Below are 19,044 nucleotides of genomic sequence, written 5' to 3' on the forward strand. Positions count from 1 at the left end.
TTTTGAAATTCAATAGGTAACTTCCTCTTTTGCATTACTTTGAAATCATTGTCTATAATGTCACTTTCTTTCAGATATTTTGAAGGTAAATGGATGTATTCAGGAACTCCAACTAAACAGTTCAGGTATTGGAGATGAGGTTGTTTAATTTTACTTATTGCAAGTTCCGGTTGTTTGTTTCTTGAGGAAGAAAATGATTCTTGATTCTGGTAAAGTCTGAATGCTAAATATGTTATGTAGGGTGCAAGGGTTATTGCAGATATGCTGAAAGAAAATCAAACTTTATGTGTACTGGAACTTAACATTAATATGATTGAATATTCTGTATGACCTTATTCTTGGGCAATCTTTCATGTTTTTTTTATGAAATTCCTAGATCTTTTACACTTTGTTTCTGGTGTCCTTACTCCTTACACCTTATTTCCATGTGAAATTTTATAGGGTTTTGCAAGTCTTGCTGGAGCACTAGTTGAGAATAAGGCAATTCGATCTATACATCTCAAGCTAATAAGACTTACACACACTTAGATTTTCTATCCATGCAGTTCTTTCTTGCAGATTTAATTTCTTCATCAGATCTGTTGGCTTTCCAGTATTTATTGATTGTACTACTTCTCAGCAATTATGTAAAACTATATTTCTTCTTGTTTAGGAAAAATAACACTTCTAGATATTGGCAACAATGAGATTGGTCCCAAAGGCGCCTTTAGCATCGCTGAGTTTGTTAAGAAAACTAAGTCCTTGCTATGGCTGAATCTTTACATGAATGACATTGGCGATGCGGTGTGGTTATTGACTATTGTTGCTTTATGCTCTGTTGCTTCACTTCTGAAACATAAATTATCATCTAAGGTGCATATATATATCTCATTGAAAATCATATAAATGAATTGATGTTACTCATCTTTATTGCTGCTGAGGAATTTATTTACTTTCCATGTACTCTTAGTGATAAAAGTGAATTTATTATTTGCAAACTAAAAGTGAATTTATTTACTTTTCATGTACTCTTAGTGGTAAACAGTTATGCCATTTGGGCCGACTACTAATGAATTGAATTTGAAAGATTAAATTGCTGTTTATGTAGTTAGATTAAAATTTTTGGTTTGGATTATATTAAGTTCTCAAGAATGATAGATCTATCACTATATGATGTGGTTGAGATAAATGATGAATGTTTTTCTTTTTAAGCATTCCAATTAGTCATCTTGTTACCTGGTGCTCTTACTACTTTTTCAATTATGATTTTTAGTCTTGGTTTGCTAATATATTATTTATGTGTTTTTACAGTTTACAAATCTCAAGTACTCCAGAGTTGAAATTGATGAAGTGCGGTTCGAGTGGGCTGAATGCATGCTAGATTACATTTGAAGTGCGGTTCAACCTTGATGTGTTATTAAAAGAATGTTCTACCTTGATTTTGATATCTATTAGCTAGCTTTTGATGTAAAAAGAATGTTTGGGTATTTTATGGATATTGTTGTAAGAAGATTATTTATATAATTTGTGAATATTTGTGTATTTTATGGATATTGTTGAATGAAGAATATTTGTATAATTTATGAATATTTGTGTATTTTTTTTTATTATTGTCGATTTTTCATTGTTTCAGAAATTAAATTTGTGCTGTTAAAAAATATACATATTACATCGGTTTTCCACCGCTGCAAAACCGGTGTTATTAACTAATATTACATCGATCATTTACCGCTGCTAAAACTGGTGTTATTAACATACAATATTACATCGGTTTTACACCGTTGAAGAAACGGTGTCGTTAAGTGATACTACACCGATTAATAACCAATTCGAAGACCGGTGTCGTTAAATGATACTACACCGGTTTTAACCCGATGTCTAAAATGACAGACTTTTAACATCGGCTTCATAGACATCGGTCGAAAATGAAATAGACACCGGTGGAAAACCGATGTCTATGAAGGTTTTTGTTGTAGTGATGGAAGCAACTACCGCCGACTAGACAAAGCTTTTTAGGGAAATTGGATATTTAACCTACCCATATCAACCCTAGGTTAACGATAAAGAACAATCGAATCACAAGGAAAAGAAAGAACACAACATCGAAACTAAATTCGAAAAACACGAATCGAATGCGTCATGTATTTGGTATTTATACAAAGGAAAATTAACTAGTATGATGCAGAAACTAAATACTAGTTATACCTCTTCCTTGTATGCTAAAAACCTTGAGATCTTCTGCCGTATCCCTCGCCTCCTCTTGGACGTCGTGTGGGCGACGATCTTCCAAGACGAACACCACCCAAAGAGCTTTTCCTTCCTTCTCTAAGTTTCGGCCACCACCACAAAAGAACCAAAAGAGAACAAAGGGAACAGAGAGAGAGGGGGCCGACCACTTGAGATCTCCAACCACACAATATGAATTGTTGTCACATAAGGTCTCCTCTCCCCTTCTTTTATATTACTTGTCCAAGACAAATTAGGAAAGACTTTCACAAGAAATTAAATTTATTTCTCAAGTTTTCCTTTTCCCTTTTAATTTTTTCTTTTCCTTTCTCTTGATTGAATCAATCACCAATCAACAAATTGTTGATTGGCTTGTTGATTTAATTTCATGGCCAGCCCCTTGCATGGCCACCAAGCAGGTGGCCGGCCATATTAAAAGGAAAGGGATAAAATTTTTATAAAATTTTTGAAAGAAGAAAACCTCTTTAAAAATTTTACAACTCTCCTTCTTAATGTGGATGTTAAAAAAGGAAAGTTTTAAAAATTAAAACATCTCTTCATAAAATTTCCTTTTTTAACTTGATAATAGAAAATTTAAAATTTAAAACTTATCTTCCTTTTTTTTTCTTAAAACAATGGTTAAAAAAGGAAAGTTTTAAAACTTTTAAAATTTTCTATTAAAACATGTGGCCTAATTCAAATAAGAAAAGTTTTAAAATTTAAAATCTTTCTTTTAAAACATATAGTTTTCTACACAGAGAAGATTTTAAAAATTCAAAACAACACTCCCTTTTTGAATTATTGTGGCCGGCCCCTACTAGCTTGATCACCAAGCAATAGGGTCGGCCTCTATAGAGGAGGATGTGGCCGGCCCTTGCTTGGTCACCAAGCATTGGGCCGGCCCCCTTCTTGGACACCAAGATGGACCTTTCTTTGGATGGACTTGAGGCTCTAATGAGGCTACGACAGGGACCTAAAGGAGAAATTGGTTTTGGTCTCCCGACGAGCTTAAGTATCCCGTGTTCACCCCGAACACACAACTTAAGTTCATCAATAATAACTCATTTCACTAGAGAGTTATTATTGCACTACCGCACCAATCCCATATTATATTTTTGGGTTCGTTCTTATTATGAGTGTGTTAATCTCCCTGTGTTTAAGATAACGAATGTCCACTAATTAAGTAAGTTACTGACAACTAACTTAATTAATATCTAGCTCCAAAAGTAGTACCACTCAACCTCATTGTTATGTCAGAATAAGTCCACCTGCAGGGTTTAACATGACAAACCTTATGAGTTCAAATTTCTAATGTGCAACCTTATTAGAAAAATCTTGTGAGGTAATGAACCACTCAACCTTTCTAATGTGCAACCTTATTAGCTCTAAAAGTAGTACCACTCAACCTCACTTTGTGAGGTAATGAATCACGTAAAATCTTGTTGTTATGTTTGTGTTGTTGATTTTACTTCAAATTTCTAATGTGCAACCTTATTAGAAAAATCAAAGCTTTTAACTCCTCTTGCATTGCATCGGTTTCAACAAATTTTAAAATAAAAAAAGGCTTCGAGATAGAAATAGACTGACAGACGACTTAATTAGTTATAAGACATTCATACATGATAAATAGTAGAAGTTGTAGATTACTGTGTATTTAAAGATATTTTTAAAAAAAAAGAAATAGGACTTGTAATTAAGGGATACTAGGTTTCTTGGTTGTTCATCGTAAGTGCTTTTCGATTTATCCTGATGGAAATGGAAAACTTCAGTTGAACCGGATTGCTCATCCCAAGCTTGACATTACCGAGACTGATTAATCTCTTTTTAAGTACAAGTTAGAGATATTCTCTCTACTTGGTTTTGCAACGAGGATCCTCTTTTTTTTTTTATGCATCCGTTTATTTGATATTCTTTAGTGTCAATATAGCCCGATTGATTAAATTTTCATCAATTAATACTCGATATTTTCGTATATGTGTAATGTGTTATTATACTGACATTTAAAAAACATGCACTTTAGCTTGTCTCGAATTTATAATTAGTACATAAATCACAATCATCAATTTTAAATATATAAATTTTTTTTGGTCTTTTGTTAATAACTTTTTCTGTATATCTTATCGATATATATGAACGTAACATGAACGGTTAGAAACATATATGAGTTTCATTTCCAATAGAACCTAAACCGGAGGGGCATTTATTGGCTAGCTAGCTAGTTTTGTCATACTACTCTAGCTATAAATATAAATGAATGATAAATTATTTACTTTGATTATCGACAGCACAACCACTCGATATGAATAATTTGATTGTAGTAAAGGAAACTGAATGCTATCGTATACTATGAATTTGTAAGCAATTAATGATTCTTGAAACTGTATTTTAAATTTACCTCCTCCTATATATCCTCATCTATAAATAGATGGGAGTGGCATGATACTCTAAACAAGCGATCACTTGAGTGAATTAGTGAGTGATATATCCGTAGCTAGCTTAACCATGGCTGCCCTTGTCACGCTCTCTGCTGCTGCAGTCCTCCTCGGACTCCTCCTGCCTTCCGCCATGGCCAACAACAACGTTCTCTATCGGGGCGACAAGCTGTTACCCGGCGAATCCCTCACCGAAGGGACCTATGAATTCATCATGCAGGACCACTGCAAGCTCGGCCTCTACGACAACGGCAACGACAACCGCAGGGAATTGTGGTCCTTCCAATTCGTCAACGGCCGAGGCTGCTACGCCAGGCTCGATACCGACTACTACTTCCGCATCTACGATGAGAATGGCGAAAATTTCGCTTTCAACACCAGCCCCGGCGACATCCTCGTCCTGCAGCGCGACGGCCACGTCGTCATCTACAGCAGGCCTGTATGGATTATCCCTGAGGGTGAACCCACGAACAGGAAGATCGCCATGGTGACTAAAAATTAGTTGGCTTCACCACTGTCGTAAGTTAACCATGCATGGATCGCTAGCTATTAAATAAAACAGAATCAAAGGTAGCGAGGCATAAATAATTAGCGATATGCATGCATGCATGGTACGTCGCCTCGTTTTTATGTTTTTATGTTGTACGTACTTTCTGGTAAGTTGGTTTCCATCAGCTTAATTAAGTATCTACTTGCTCTGCTCTTTTATTAGTATTTTTAAAAGTTAAATTGCGTTGAAAAAAAAACGAAAGAAAAACAATTAATTAAAGAAATCTAATAGGCAATAACACATATCAATTGAAAAAATAAAATTAATACAAGGCATGGAATCTAATTAATTAATTAATTAATATGAAACAATATTATTGGCTAATATTTGTGATTTTGGACGAGAAGATTTAATTAAAATTTTCGAGACCATCTCTAATTGGAATAGCGTGGATAGTTATTCAAATATAATAAATAATTATTATTTATAAAGTAAAAGATGATTTCGTCCATCCTCGCATCTTTCATCGTCAGCCTCCACGTAGCGATAATAAAGATATAGTGTGTCATCATCACTAAAAAATATTATGGTTACGGAGAGAGTGTGTCGTCATCTCGAGATAATAGTTTTTTAATTTTTTTGTTTAAATATTTATGGTCTCCCACGCAGCTTTAATGAAACTATATTGACTATAACATAAGTTATTTTATATAAATCTACTTTAACTTAATTCTAATCTTGCAATATGTTTGATTTTTTAGATTTCACTTACTGTTTATCGTTATCCTTACCTTCCATTTTCATATTCAACTGATGAAAAAAGACATAAAATTTTGTTTTATGTTTCTGTGGCATTGTAAAAGATTTTAAAACTGATCCTCCAGTTTTAAAACCTTCTCAGTGACTTTTTATCTAACGAGTGGAGCATCATCCACTTTTTTGTTTTGGTGTATGGGAGGTAAAAATTCAACTTTTCGTAGTCCCGCATGTATGATGGATGTGTGCAAAGGATAAAGGGTGAATAACATTCATGGCTTTTTTATACTTTTTAAAAAATAGAGAATAACATAGCAGAGAGAAAGAAAAGAGAAGCAACGCTAACGAGACCTAGGTCTAACCAACACCTATTGTTTCCTCAATGGGGAACACATCCTCACCTATGTTGGTAGCATGGAGCACCAGACGATCGAATCTAAATTTTAATTATGGCAAAGGGTCCAAAGTTAAGGTTACTTGCTGTCTAACAAGGTTGAATGAAATTGTAGGAAAGGCCTAAATGTTCATAGGCAAAAGTCCTAGTGGATGCTAGGCAGGTGGAAAACCCTAGGGGAAGATAACCCTATGTCTTAGGGGAGGTAACCCTAGGTGGTGGAAAGTCCTAACTGCAATTAGGCAAAGCGAACTCTTGGCAGGTTTCGCATTTTAGGCGAAATCCTAGAGTCGGGGACTCTAGGTGAAAATCCTAGTGGTCGTGGACCAAGTGGAAGTCCGGACGGATCGTGAAGTGGACTTTTAGTATAAAAACTTGAAGTCTCGGGCGCTGAATAAAAGTCCAGACAATCATGGAGGACCGATATGGCAAAAGGTAAACTCTATTGAGAGGAGTAAGTGAGGGTGCATTCCCCCGAAAAGGGAACAGTAAGCGTCGGTTTGACCTAGAGTTTCAGTGAAACTCAAAGTCAAACCGAACAGTCAAAGGCTGTCAAATTTATATTATATATATTGTTTATTGCCTATACTAACTTTGTTTTATAGAACAAAAAGGGGTGGCTAAAAAAGTTAGTCTAGGCACTCGGACCAGCCTCGCCCAAGGCGGGCGGTGGGCCCCTAGGTGGTCCGGGCGCCCGAACTCGGCCCAGGCCCCCGGACCCAAAAAATCATCCATAAGCCTACATGTAGCGCTTCGATTGGCCAAGACACGTGGTCCAGGCACCAGGAGGGGTTCCAGGCACCCAGAATAGCCTATATAAGCAGCATTCGACCAAGGGCTAAACAACAACATTCAGAATGACTTCTGCACTTGCGCGCTGCTTCGATAAAGCCTCTTGACACCTGAAAGTTGCTTCGATGACGACTACGCTGGAGATCTATTTCTCCAAGTCATCGGTATTGTTTTATTTAAAAGTTACTTGTACTACAATTGTAAATCTCTTTGTAACTTCCGATTGATTAGTCCATCGAAAGCATTCTCACGTGTGAGCCTTGGAGTAGGAGTCGTCACAAGCTCCGAACCAAGTAACTCTTGATGTTCGTGATTGCTTTCTTTCTGTCTTGTCATTCTTATTCTATTGCGTTTTATTCGAACGTTTTCAAACGAACATGAAAGTCATGAGCGCTATTCACCCTCTCCCTCTAGCGCAACGAATCTACAATTGGTATCAGAGCGAGACCTTTCTAAATCGGTACAACTACCGTTTGAGCAACTTTTACTTTTACCCCTTTCATTTTTTCCCTCCATTTTTTTTTAAAAAATTATTTTTATTTTTTCACAATTGGTCAGTGTTAATAAAATATCGCATTTAACAAAATTTGTAATAATATTTTTTTATTATTATTTTATTATCTTTTCTCGAAATTAGTGAAACACTATTTTAATTTTCTCCATCACTGCTAATCCATGACCAAGTCTTGGGACAAATCTACTTGTTTTTGTTGTGTGCTAGATTTATTCAATAAATGACCCATCAAGAAGGGTATAGCACTGCACGCCCTACCCTCTTCTCTGGCAAAGACTTCGGCTATTGGAAGAGTTGAATGGAGTACCACCTCAAGACACAAGTCGAGATGTGGATAATATCCAAATAGGCCTTGTCCTCCCTCTCGACGACACTAGAAAACCAGTATCATGTGAGAACTGGGACACAAATCTAATGAAGAAGATCGAAGTAGACGCCAAAGTAACATGCACTCTATAATGTAGACTAACCAAAGAAGAGCTGAACCGAGTCGTCCCATTTTCTAGCGCGAAAGACTAATGGGAAAAGTTGATTGAGCTACACAAGACATTTCCAACACAAAGGTAAGCAAACATGATTTGATATTAAATAAACTTTATAATATAAAAATACAGGAAGGTGAATCAGCAAGCCAACTTCATGCACGCATCTAAGACCTCCTCAACGGTCTCCATGCAATTAGACAAAAGGTGAAAAATTACAACGTCATCGGTATACACTCAATGCATTTCCAAGGAACACTTTGTGGGCATCCATGGTAGATGCTGTTGAAACTCCAAGGTTGTTTCGGTGTGATCAACAAAGTTAAGTTAGGTCCTGTGTGTTTCTAACCTTGTGTCTAAGTGTGCAGGAGCTTAGGAGCACAGGTACTCGAGTGGAAGACGGAGCTAGCGAGAAGGATGGCGCGTGGTGCGTCCGAGGGACGAGGCACTGCGGAAGAGTACACCGGCGGACGAGAAGGAAGCGTGTGGTGGTTCTGAGGGACGAAAGCCGAAGCGGAAGATTGCTCGGGGAGCAAGAGACGCAGCTAGCGAGAAGGCCAGCATGACCGAGGGATGAAAACTGCGGATGAGTACGCTGGCGGACGAGAAGGAAGCACGCAGGGATTCCGAGGGACGAGAAGCCGAAGGGAAGCCCGCTCGAGAAGACCGGAAGTTAGGTTCAGGTGAGCCCTATTCCGGATGGCAGAGATCACCCAAACGAGCGAATCCGGAGTAGAAGACTCGGACCAAAGATGAGCTGAACTAGAGCCAAGAGCCCGAACCAAAAGGTCAACAAAGTTGACTTTAATTATCCGGGCGCTCGAAGTTTGGTTTTGACCAGATCGAGTCTTTGACTCGATCTGAACGTTGGGGGATAAAATTTATCCCCCCCAGGGCGTCCGGAACCCTTCCAGGCGCCCCGACCAAGGCTGTAAATATAGCCTTGGTCCAGAAGCTTTTCAACAATCACGAGCATCTCATTTTCCAACACTTGTACGCTTTAGTTGTAGTTAAGCTTCTATTTCCTGTGCGTCAACGTTGTAAGAGGCTTCTCCGCCTGAAGGAGTATTAGTGTGACAACTTCCTTGAATTAACAACTACCCCAGTTGTAACCAAGTCAAATCTGGTGTGCCTCATCTTTTTGATGTTATTTACTGCTTTGCTTAATTTATTTATACAAGTGTTAGCTTAAAGAGTTCGAGAAGGGTTGTTTGCTTTTAAACTTTTACAGGACGATCCAAACCCCCTTCTAGCCGACCGTAACGGTCCTTTCAAGTGGTATCAGAGCTGAGACGCTTCAGGAGGACTAACCGTCGAACGAAGTGATGGCCGGAGCCAACGTCTACCCACCTGCATTCAAGGGGGAGTTTGCCGTTTGGAAACAAAAAATGGAGGTATACCTTAACTCAGACCTTGGCATTTCTTTAATATTAAAATCTGGTTATGAAGCATCGAAGAATACGAATGGAGAAAAACTTGATATACGCCTCTAGAATGAGAAGCAACGTGACGAGTCTATGGCAAACGCTTGGGCAGAGTTTCACATTCTAAGCACAATACCAAATGAAGATTTCAACAGAGTCGGAGAATACAAGAGCGTGAAAGAACTTTGGGAAAAGTTCTGAAACTCTACGAAGAACAAGTCGAGGCTGAATCTGACACCGAGCTGTCGACAGAAGAGTCTGAGAACAAGGAAACTACCGAGACAGCCGAATTCCATCCCGAAGACACTAAAAGCTCATCCCAAATGAGCATCGATGAAGAGGAAGAGACTTCGGAAGAAAGCAACACAACAGGGGGAGGATCAAAAGCTGACAAGGTAAGTCAGGTATGATCTCAACATTCTGAGCAATTGGTTAATTCAATAGAAATGTTGTCTGAAGATTTTTGCGATTTAAAAATTGAATCATCGAAAGAGTTTTTCGGTTTACAAATTAGTTTGAAAGAATTTTGTAAATTAAAAATATTGCTGAAAGACTTTTGTGAATTGCAAAACATTTTTTTGAAAGAATTATGCAAATTCGAAATATTATCGAAAACTTTCTTCAAATATTTTTTCGAATTACAAATTACTTTCTCGAACGAGTTTTGTGAATTAAAAACTAAAAAATCATTAAATAATAATGAGTTGAAAGAATTTCGAACAATAGGTTGTCGATTAAAGATTCTCGACAAATTAAAAATAGAAATTAACATGATACAATTTCATGGTTAATATTGTCTGCTTTAAATCTGAAAAATTGTGATCTAAAAACTAATGAAAGATTAAAATAGAAATTTAGAGAAATGACAATAACTTGAGAAAGATTTTTTTTTTTAAAAAAAAAATATATATATATATATATAAGTAAATAAAAAAATTATGCTTTGAAAAATTCTCAAAAAATCATTTTGCCTAAGTTAAAAAGCTTTTCTGAAGTTAGAAATTTCTGCCTTAAATTTTTTAATCTTCAAAAATATTTTTACAAAAATTTAGAACTTTCTCAAATTTTTGTGAAAAATTATTTAACTTAGAAATTGTCTCTGATATTTTGAGATTGCTTCTGTGAAAATTATTGCAAAATTTTCAAAGTTTTCTCAAAACTTTCTAAAAGTTTTTGACTTAGAAATAATTTTTTAAGATAAATTTTTAAAATTTTCTAAGTCTTTAACCCTTAGATTTTTTTCTTTGTACCCCATTTTTTTTGTGATCAAAGGGAGAGAAGGAAAAGTATAAGTCTAGGGGGAGGTAAATAAATTTTTGCACTGAATCGCAAAATTTAATTTTTTCTATCTTTTTGCACTTAATTTGCAAATTAAGTTAGTTTTATTTTATGTTTATTTTTATCCTAGCTTAACTTGGGTTGGTCACACCAAAAAGGGGGAGATTGTTGGAACCCCAATGTTGTTTTGGTGTGATCAACAAAGTTAAGTTAGGTCTTGTGTGTTTCTAACCTTGTGTCTAAGTGTGCAGGAGCTTAGGAGCACAGGTACTCGAGTGGAAGACGCAGCTAGCGAGAAGGACGACACGCGGTGCGTCCGAGGGACGAGGCACTGCGGAAGAGTACACGGGCATACGAGAAGGAAGCGTGCGGTGGTTCCGAGGGATGAAAGCCGGAGCGGAAGATTGCTCGGGGAGCAAGAGACGCAGCTAGCGAGAAGGTCGGCATGACCAAGGGACGAAGACTGCGGATGAGTACGCTGGCGGACAAGAAGGAAGCACGCAGTGATTCAGAGGGACGAGAAGCCGGAGGGAAGCCCGCTCTAGAAGATCGGAAGTTGGGTTCGGGTGAGCCCTATTCCGGATGGTAGAGATCACCTAAACGAGCTGATCGAGAGTAGAAGATCCGGACCAAAGATGAGCTGAACCGGAGCCGAGAGCCCGGACCAAAAGGTCAACAAAAGTTGACTTTAATGGTCCGGGCGCCTGGATTCATTCCGGGTGCCCGGACCATCCGGGTGCTCGGAACCATTCCGGGCGCCCAGAGTTTGGTTTTGACCAGATTGAGTCTTTGACTCGATCTGAACGTTGGGGGATAAAATTTATCCCCCCAGGGCGCCCGGAACTTGTAAAATACCGAAAAAAGGACGAATAATAATAATAAGGGATTTTTTCAGAATTTTTAGAAATTTTTTAAAAATATTTCGGAGCTCGTATGGACGAGTTTATGGGGATAAAACTGGGCCCCAGGAAAGCCTGTTTAGGCTACCCCGTTTTAACTAGGAAAAGTTAGATTTTTCATTTTTTTTTTTTTTTTTTTTTTGTCTTTTCCTTCGTTTATGCTGTGCCCTAACCTCCCCGACGCCTTTCTCCCCAAACCGCTCAACGGTTCCTTCTCCTCTTTTCCTCCTCACTGCTGCCCCTTCCTCTCCTCATCTCGAGCACTCTTCTACGATTTTGCCCTCTCGCACCATTGCCTCATTCTCCACACCAGCGACGCCAACTCCACAGCCCTACAGCCGACCTTCACCTGCGCCCTAGCCTCCAGCCGCGTGCCCTAGGTTTCTCTCCTCTGTTTCGGCCAGAATCCCCTCTGCCCTAGTTCCTTACTGCTAAGCCAACAAGGTGAGTTGGTTGTAGCACTTGGTTGCACTCTTAATTTCCCCTTCTGACCTGGTCCACAGGTGTAGGGTTTAGTGGATCAGTGATTACGAGGGTAATCTTGTGTTGTTGATTGTTCTTGGGTCCGGCAGCCACTTTCCAGCAGCTACTTCTTCCGGCAGCAACTAGCTTTGGCTGTGAATTGAGGTAAGTGTTAACCCTAGCCTCTAAATAGGTGATATAGTGATGGATTGTTAATTTTCAGGCATTTAACCATGTTGGACAGCGGTATCGCAGCGTGTACCTCCGACATTGACTAATCGAGGAATCCCTATATCTTGGTGAGTTTTAGAAGGGATAACTATTTGAATTTGACTAGAGGAAGAATTTTATTCTTGCTGTAGTTACACCTAAAAATGGAAATTTGGAATAATTTAGGGTTAAGGATTTTATTTAGCTATTCATTGAATTGTAGCTAAATAAAATATATTTATATTGGTAACACAGGACTGTGACACAGGATGAGTATCTCGACGTCGGATTTGGACTGGATACGATCCTTTTCTATTAGAGGTGGGTACTTTGACTTTATGTCATTTGATATGCATAATAGTATTTTTAACAAATAGTAATAATTGTGTTTCTTATCTGCATCAATTGGTCACTGTAAGACCGTTAGATTCGATAGAGGGGGGGTGAATATCGATTCGAAAATATCGAGTATAAGCGCAGCGGAAAAGTAAAGTAGACACAGTTGTTTTTACTTCGTTCGGAGCCTATGACGACTCCTACTCGAAGGCCCGTGGTCCTTGACCACTTTCGTTGGGCAATCACTAGCAATTCGAATATAATTACAAAATGAATACAGGAAATGCTAATGAAACAAAGTAATACCGACAAGGAAATTAACCAAAAAAAACGAAGAAGCACTTTGTCGGAGCTTTGTTAGCGTCGCAGGAACGTAGAGCAGCAGGACCAGCAGTCGAAAAGTTCTCAGTTGATGATTGATTCTGAAGCTCCTGCCTGGGGCTTCTTTTATATGCTGTCCCGGGCGCCTGGAATGTGACGTAGCTGCACAAACCATGATGCTCCACGTGGCGACGACTCGGCTGGATGAAATTTGCCTTCCGAGCGCCCGGATCCCTTCCGGGCGCCCGGACCTCCGGGCGCCCGGACCCCTCTTCTCCAGAAAGTCCTTCTCCTGCAAGAAAAGGTTAGTCCGAGGCAAATGTACCCTGCAGCAAAGAATGTTAGCACAGTTTTATAGATGAGCAAAGTATGACTTAGATTCCGTCTTTCCGAGACCGGAATCTAGTCACGATCTCGACTTAGATATCCGAAATGGATCTAAGCCGGATCGACGCCTAATGTTCCCTACCCGGGAACGCGTCCTCGCAGTCACTCCCCTCCAGTGACTTACCTCACTTACCTGCCAGACGTCCGGTCAGCCCGTCGACCCGTCTGGACTTCTCGCCAAGCGTCCGGTCAGCCCGTCGACCCGCTTGGACTTCTCGCCAGCTATCCGGTCAGCCCGTCGACCTAGCTGGACTTCTCGCCAAGCGTCCGGTCAGCCCGTCGACCCGCTTGGACTTCTCGCCAGCTATCCGGTCAGCCCGTCGACCTAGCTGGACTTTTCCTGCACACTTGATAAAAGTGTCAGACAACAACAAACCTAACTTAACCTGATTTGTCATTCATCAAAACCTGAGTTAGACCGTTAGTGCTAACCGCACCAACAATCTCCCCCTTTTTGATGGAACGACAACCTGGTTAAGTTAGTGATAAAAAATATGCAAAAATCAAGCATGATTTTTGAGGGTTTTAAGGTTTAAGTTAGTTTTTTAATTTTGCATTTAGTTGCCCTAACTTAACCAACCTAACCCTCCCCCTTTGGCATTCATCAAAAAACAAGGGTAAACAATCATAGCGAGAAATACTGAAAACAATAATACCGTGAACAATAACTGAGTTTTTAAATCCAAGAGAAGATCAAATTGACTTGGGGGGGGTATAAAGTTTTGAAAATTTGTTTAAAGCATTAGCTTTTAGCTTTTAGAAAAAATGCTAAGTTTAGATAGGTTAATTTTCAAACATAAGTGTATAAGGTCTAAAAAAAATTTTTCAAAACAAGTTTCAACTTTGAAATGCTACTTAAACATAAGTTTTCAAAACCAAAATTCCAAAACTAAGTTTGAAAAGTCTATTTTTCAAAACTAATTGAAATTTATTTTTCAACACTAAGTGTACAAGATTCAATTTTCAAAACAAGGAAAATAACTTTGAGAAGCTTAGTTTGTAAACTAAATTTTGTAAAATTTATCCTTCAAATTAAATTGTCAAAATTAAGTAAAGTCAAATTTTTAAGAAGTAGACTCAGGACAATTTTCAAAGTAAAATTAAGTTTAAATCTTTACTTTTAGTTTTCAAAGGAGTTTGATAAACGTAAGAAAAAAATTTTTGGAATGTTTTTGTAAAGTTTGCTTTTCAAAATCAAAATTTTCAAAGTTTAAAAGTATTAGATTCAAAACCATGGTTTAAAATACTTGAAAAGTTCAGTTTTCAAAGAATAGGTAAAAAGGATAAAAAGTTTGTGAGTTTAAAAATTTCACAATTTTAAACAAATTATTTTTAAACTTTGATTTTCAAAATTAAGTTTAAAATTCAATTTGGAAAACTAAAGTAGTTTTATTTCTCCCCCTAAATTTGATATTTAACTTCAACCAGCTGTCTAACCAATTAGGTACTAACTAACTATTAGAAAATAGTAGCTTTCACTTGGTTAGTCAGATTAAGTTAATTATAATCAGTCAGTGTTTGACTCGACTGATGAACTTTAATCTGATTAATATTTGAATTGTATTTAACGTCCAGACTTATACTGATGCACTGAAATAAGTATCTTAAGTCCAGACAGATGGCCTATGCATCTCACCCCTTTCTATGTTTATCAACCACAAGCAAGGTAAACCTAAGGTGTTGGTGAGATGCTCAAGAACTAAACCTATTGGTACATGCTTTCTAAGGATGTAAGACTAGTCTAAGGCCAAAACTGTTTTTGAAAGTCTAAAAATGGAAATTTTGAAAACAAACAAGTTTAGCCTATAAGTTGATAAAATCATTTTTTTTTTAAATTAATTAATTTAAGTTTAAAATTTTGAAATTAATTTTTAAGTTGAAAATAATTTTTAAGTTTAAAATTTTGAAAATAATTTTTAAGTTTAAGATTTTTGAGATTAATTTTTAAGTTTAATATTTTGAAAATAAGTTTAAAATTAAAATTTTTGAAATTAATTTTTAAGTTTAAAATTTTGAAAATAATTTTTAAGTTTAAAATTTTTGAAATTAATTTTTAAGTTTAAAATTAAATTTTTGAAATTAATTTTTAAGTTTAAAATTAAAATTTTTGAAATTAATTTTTAAGTTTAAAATTTTGAAAATAATTTTTAAGTTTAAAATTTTTGAAATTAATTTTTAAGTTTAAAATTAAATTTTTGAAATTAATTTTTAAGTTTAAAATTAAAATTTTTGAAATTAATTTTTAAGTTTAAAATTAAAATTTTGAAATTAATTTTTAAGTTTAAAATTTTGAAAATAATTTTTTAAGTTTAAAATTAAAATTTTTGAAATTAATTTTTAAGTTTAAAATTAAAATTTTGAAAATATTTTTAAGATTAAAATTTTTGAAATTAATTTTTAAGTTTAAAATTTTGAAAATAATTTTTTTTTTTTTTAAGTTTAAGATTTTGAAAATAATTTTTTTAAGTTTAAGATTTTGAAAATAATTTTTAAGTTTAAAATTAAAATTTTGAAATTAATTTTTAAGTTTAAAATTAGAATTTTGAAATTAATTTTTAAGTTTAAAATTAGAATTTTGAAATTAATTTTTAAGTTTAAAATTAAAATTTTTGAAAATAATTTTTAAGTTTAAAATTAAAATTTTTGAAATTAATTTTTAAGTTTAAAATTTTGAAAATAATTTTTTTTTAAGTTTAAGATTTTGAAAATAATTTTTTAGTTTAAAATTAAAATTTTTGAAATTAATTTTTAAGTTTAAAATTAAAATTTTGAAATTAATTTTTAAGTTTAAAATTTTGAAAATAATTTTTTAAGTTTAAAATTAAAATTTTTGAAATTAATTTTTAAGTTTAAAATTAAATTAAGCCTTATTCATCTCACCCGATCTATATTATCAATCAGGGAATCCTATGATTTTGTGAGATGAAATTGGTTTGATTACAGACTTTTGGTTTAACTTATGTTAGATTCAGATTTAGTTTTGGTTTCCACAAATAGGCATTCTTCGGATAAACTTCTAAGCTTGGTGAGTCACAGGGACATCATTAGAAGTAACCAACCTTTCGAAGTTTTCCGAATAGTCCTATCCACGGAACTTAGTACTAAATCTTGGTCTAACTGGTTAGGATTCGTTTAAGGGTAGCTTCGGTCAGTTCCACTTGGCCAAATGCACCAGATCGAAGCCATATCTTTCTAGACATGCGATGCCCAAGCTTCCCTAACGTACTATCATCCAAAAACTTCACCAGTACCATGAGTCAAGTTAACCTCGGTCTCTTTTTAACTAATCCTGATTACCCTGTCGGGTTAGTTTGTTTTGGGTTACCCTGTCGGGTATGTTAGTTTTGGTGGAGCCTCCCCCTGAATTATTGGCCATTAATTTAGATTTTGGGTTTGTGTCGATTCTTTTATAGTTATAATCAACTTGGTGATAGTCTAAATTTTGTTGAGTTTTGAATTTTGATTTTAAGTTAAATTTATTTTTAGTTTTGATCCGATTTATTCAAGTTTATATAATGTATTTTATCTTTAGGTATATAGAATTGATTAAGTCCTACTTGCGTGGTTAAGCACGCTTTCGGGACCCAAGCTTGTTTAGTTGCTTTGTGTTGGGTTAATAATGATTTAAAGGTTTTGTTTGATTTTGACTTATATCCAAGTCCGGTTTTATTATAGCATGCCTTTTGGTTATTTAGAATTAAATCTAAATTTTTAGATCTTGTTGTGAATTTTTCCAACAATTCTTTTAACTTATTAATTTCACTTTTCAATGATAAATTCTCCTCCTCAAGTGTTCGGTCTTGAGTTGGATTCGAATTTTTTAATTGTTCCTTGAGGTTTTGATTTTCCTCAAGAAGCGATTTATTTTCATTTTCCAATTTAACTAATTTTTTATTTAAACACGAGATAATTCTAAAGAATTTATGATTTAAGTTTAGGTATACCTCTTCGGAACCTTCGGAAACGAGTGCGGACTCGTGGCTCGATTCGGGTTCGGACCCGTCTTCCGATTCCTCTGATTCGTCTTCCGTTTCAGCTTCCAGCGCGAGGTGACTTTGGTGCTTTTCTCCTTCCGATTCGTCCGAGGAGGAATCGTCCCATGTTGCTTTGAGGGCTTTCTTCTTTGTTGACTTTGGTTTGTCAAGTTTCAATCTTGGGCATTCGTTCTTGTAGTGCCCTTTTTGTTACATCCGAAACATGTGACATTTCTTGAGTCGGCTGGCGAACTGATCTTCTGAAGTTTTCTTTTTCCTGGTGAACATTTTCCTTACCAGGTTCACCAGGTGTTCTTCGTCTTCAGAGTCTTGATCGGAATCTTCTTCAGATTCGGGTTTGTTCTTCTTTTCTTTAGAGGAACCTGCGAATAAAGCTACACCTTTCTCGACCCCGGCGTTAGTTTGCTCATGAAGTTCTAATTCACAGAAGAGTTCATCCAATTTTAATTTAGATAAATTTTTTGAAATTTTGTAGGCATCTACAATTGATGCCCACAAATTATTTCGCGGAAAAGCATTTAACGCGTACCTTATTAAGTCTCGGTTCTCCATTTGGTGTCCTATTGCATGGAGACCGTTGAGGATATCTTTGACCCTCGCGTGGAGCTGACTTGCCGTTTCTCCTTCCTGCATTTTTATATTAAAAATTTTATTTAACAGCAAATCTCTTTTTGTTACCTTCGCGTCGCTTGTTCCTTCGTGCAGCTCGATCAGTTTATCCCAGAGTTCCTTAGCGTTTTCATGCGGTCCGACCCGGTTCAGTTCTTCTCGTGTTAGTCCGCAGTGTAGAGTGTTGATGGCTTTGTTTTCAATTGATGCCTTTTTCTTTAAATCATTTGTCCATTCTTCAGGGTCTATTATTTTCCCGGAGTTGTCTACTGGAATTTTATAAGCCTTTGTGACGCTCATCCATTGGTCGTAGTCTGTCTTCATGTAGACCTCCATTCTTCTCTTCCAGTACGAAAAGTCATCCCCGTTGAATAGGGGAGGACGAACTGTGCTGAAGCCTTCTTGTTGAGACATCTTATCCTGCACACACTAAATTAACTGGAAAAAAATCCCAAGACTTCGTCTTGGATTAGCAGTGCGGGAAAAAATAGAAACTCTAAGTGTAACGGAAAAAAAATCTTCCAAAAAGATAATAATATCAGTTTGGAATTAAAAAAAATATTTCACCCCCTGTCTGATTGGTGGTTGCACCAAATCAGAGCGGTACCTGCTCTGATACCACTTGTAAGACCGTTAGATTCGATAGAGGGGGGGTGAATATCGATTCGAAAATATCGAGTATAAGCGCAGCGGAAAAGTAAAGTAGACACAGTTGTTTTTACTTCGTTCGGAGCCTGTGACGACTCCTACTCGAAGGCCCGTGGTCCTTGACCACTTTCGTTGGGCAATCACTAGCAATTCGAATATAATTACAAAATGAATACAGGAAATGCTAATGAAACAAAGTAATACCGACAAGGAAATTAACCAAAAAAACGAAGAAGCACTTTGTCGGAGCTTTGTTAGCGTCGCAGGAACGTAGAGCAGCAGGACCAGCAGTCGAAAAGTTCTCAGTTGATGATTGATTCTGAAGCTCCTGCCTGGGGCTTCTTTTATATGCTGTCCCGGGCGCCTGGAATGTGACGTAGCTGCACAAACCATGATGCTCCACGTGGCGA

The 19,044-nt window shown here is 36.5% G+C and overlaps 1 protein-coding gene across 1 annotated transcript; it reads left to right on the top strand.

The window, feature by feature from the left end:
- The first annotated feature begins 4,707 nt into the window (after positions 1-4,707).
- Positions 4,708-5,987, top strand: LOC121978612 (mannose-specific lectin-like). The gene is made up of 2 exons (XM_042530934.1): positions 4,708-5,124; positions 5,889-5,987. The coding sequence occupies exons 1-2, from the start codon at positions 4,708-4,710 to the stop codon at positions 5,985-5,987; spliced, it is 516 nt and encodes a 171-aa protein (XP_042386868.1).
- The last annotated feature ends 13,057 nt before the right edge of the window (positions 5,988-19,044 follow it).

This window comes from Zingiber officinale, chromosome 4B (genome assembly GCF_018446385.1).
Source record: "Zingiber officinale cultivar Zhangliang chromosome 4B, Zo_v1.1, whole genome shotgun sequence".
Taxonomy (NCBI): domain Eukaryota; kingdom Viridiplantae; phylum Streptophyta; class Magnoliopsida; order Zingiberales; family Zingiberaceae; genus Zingiber; species Zingiber officinale.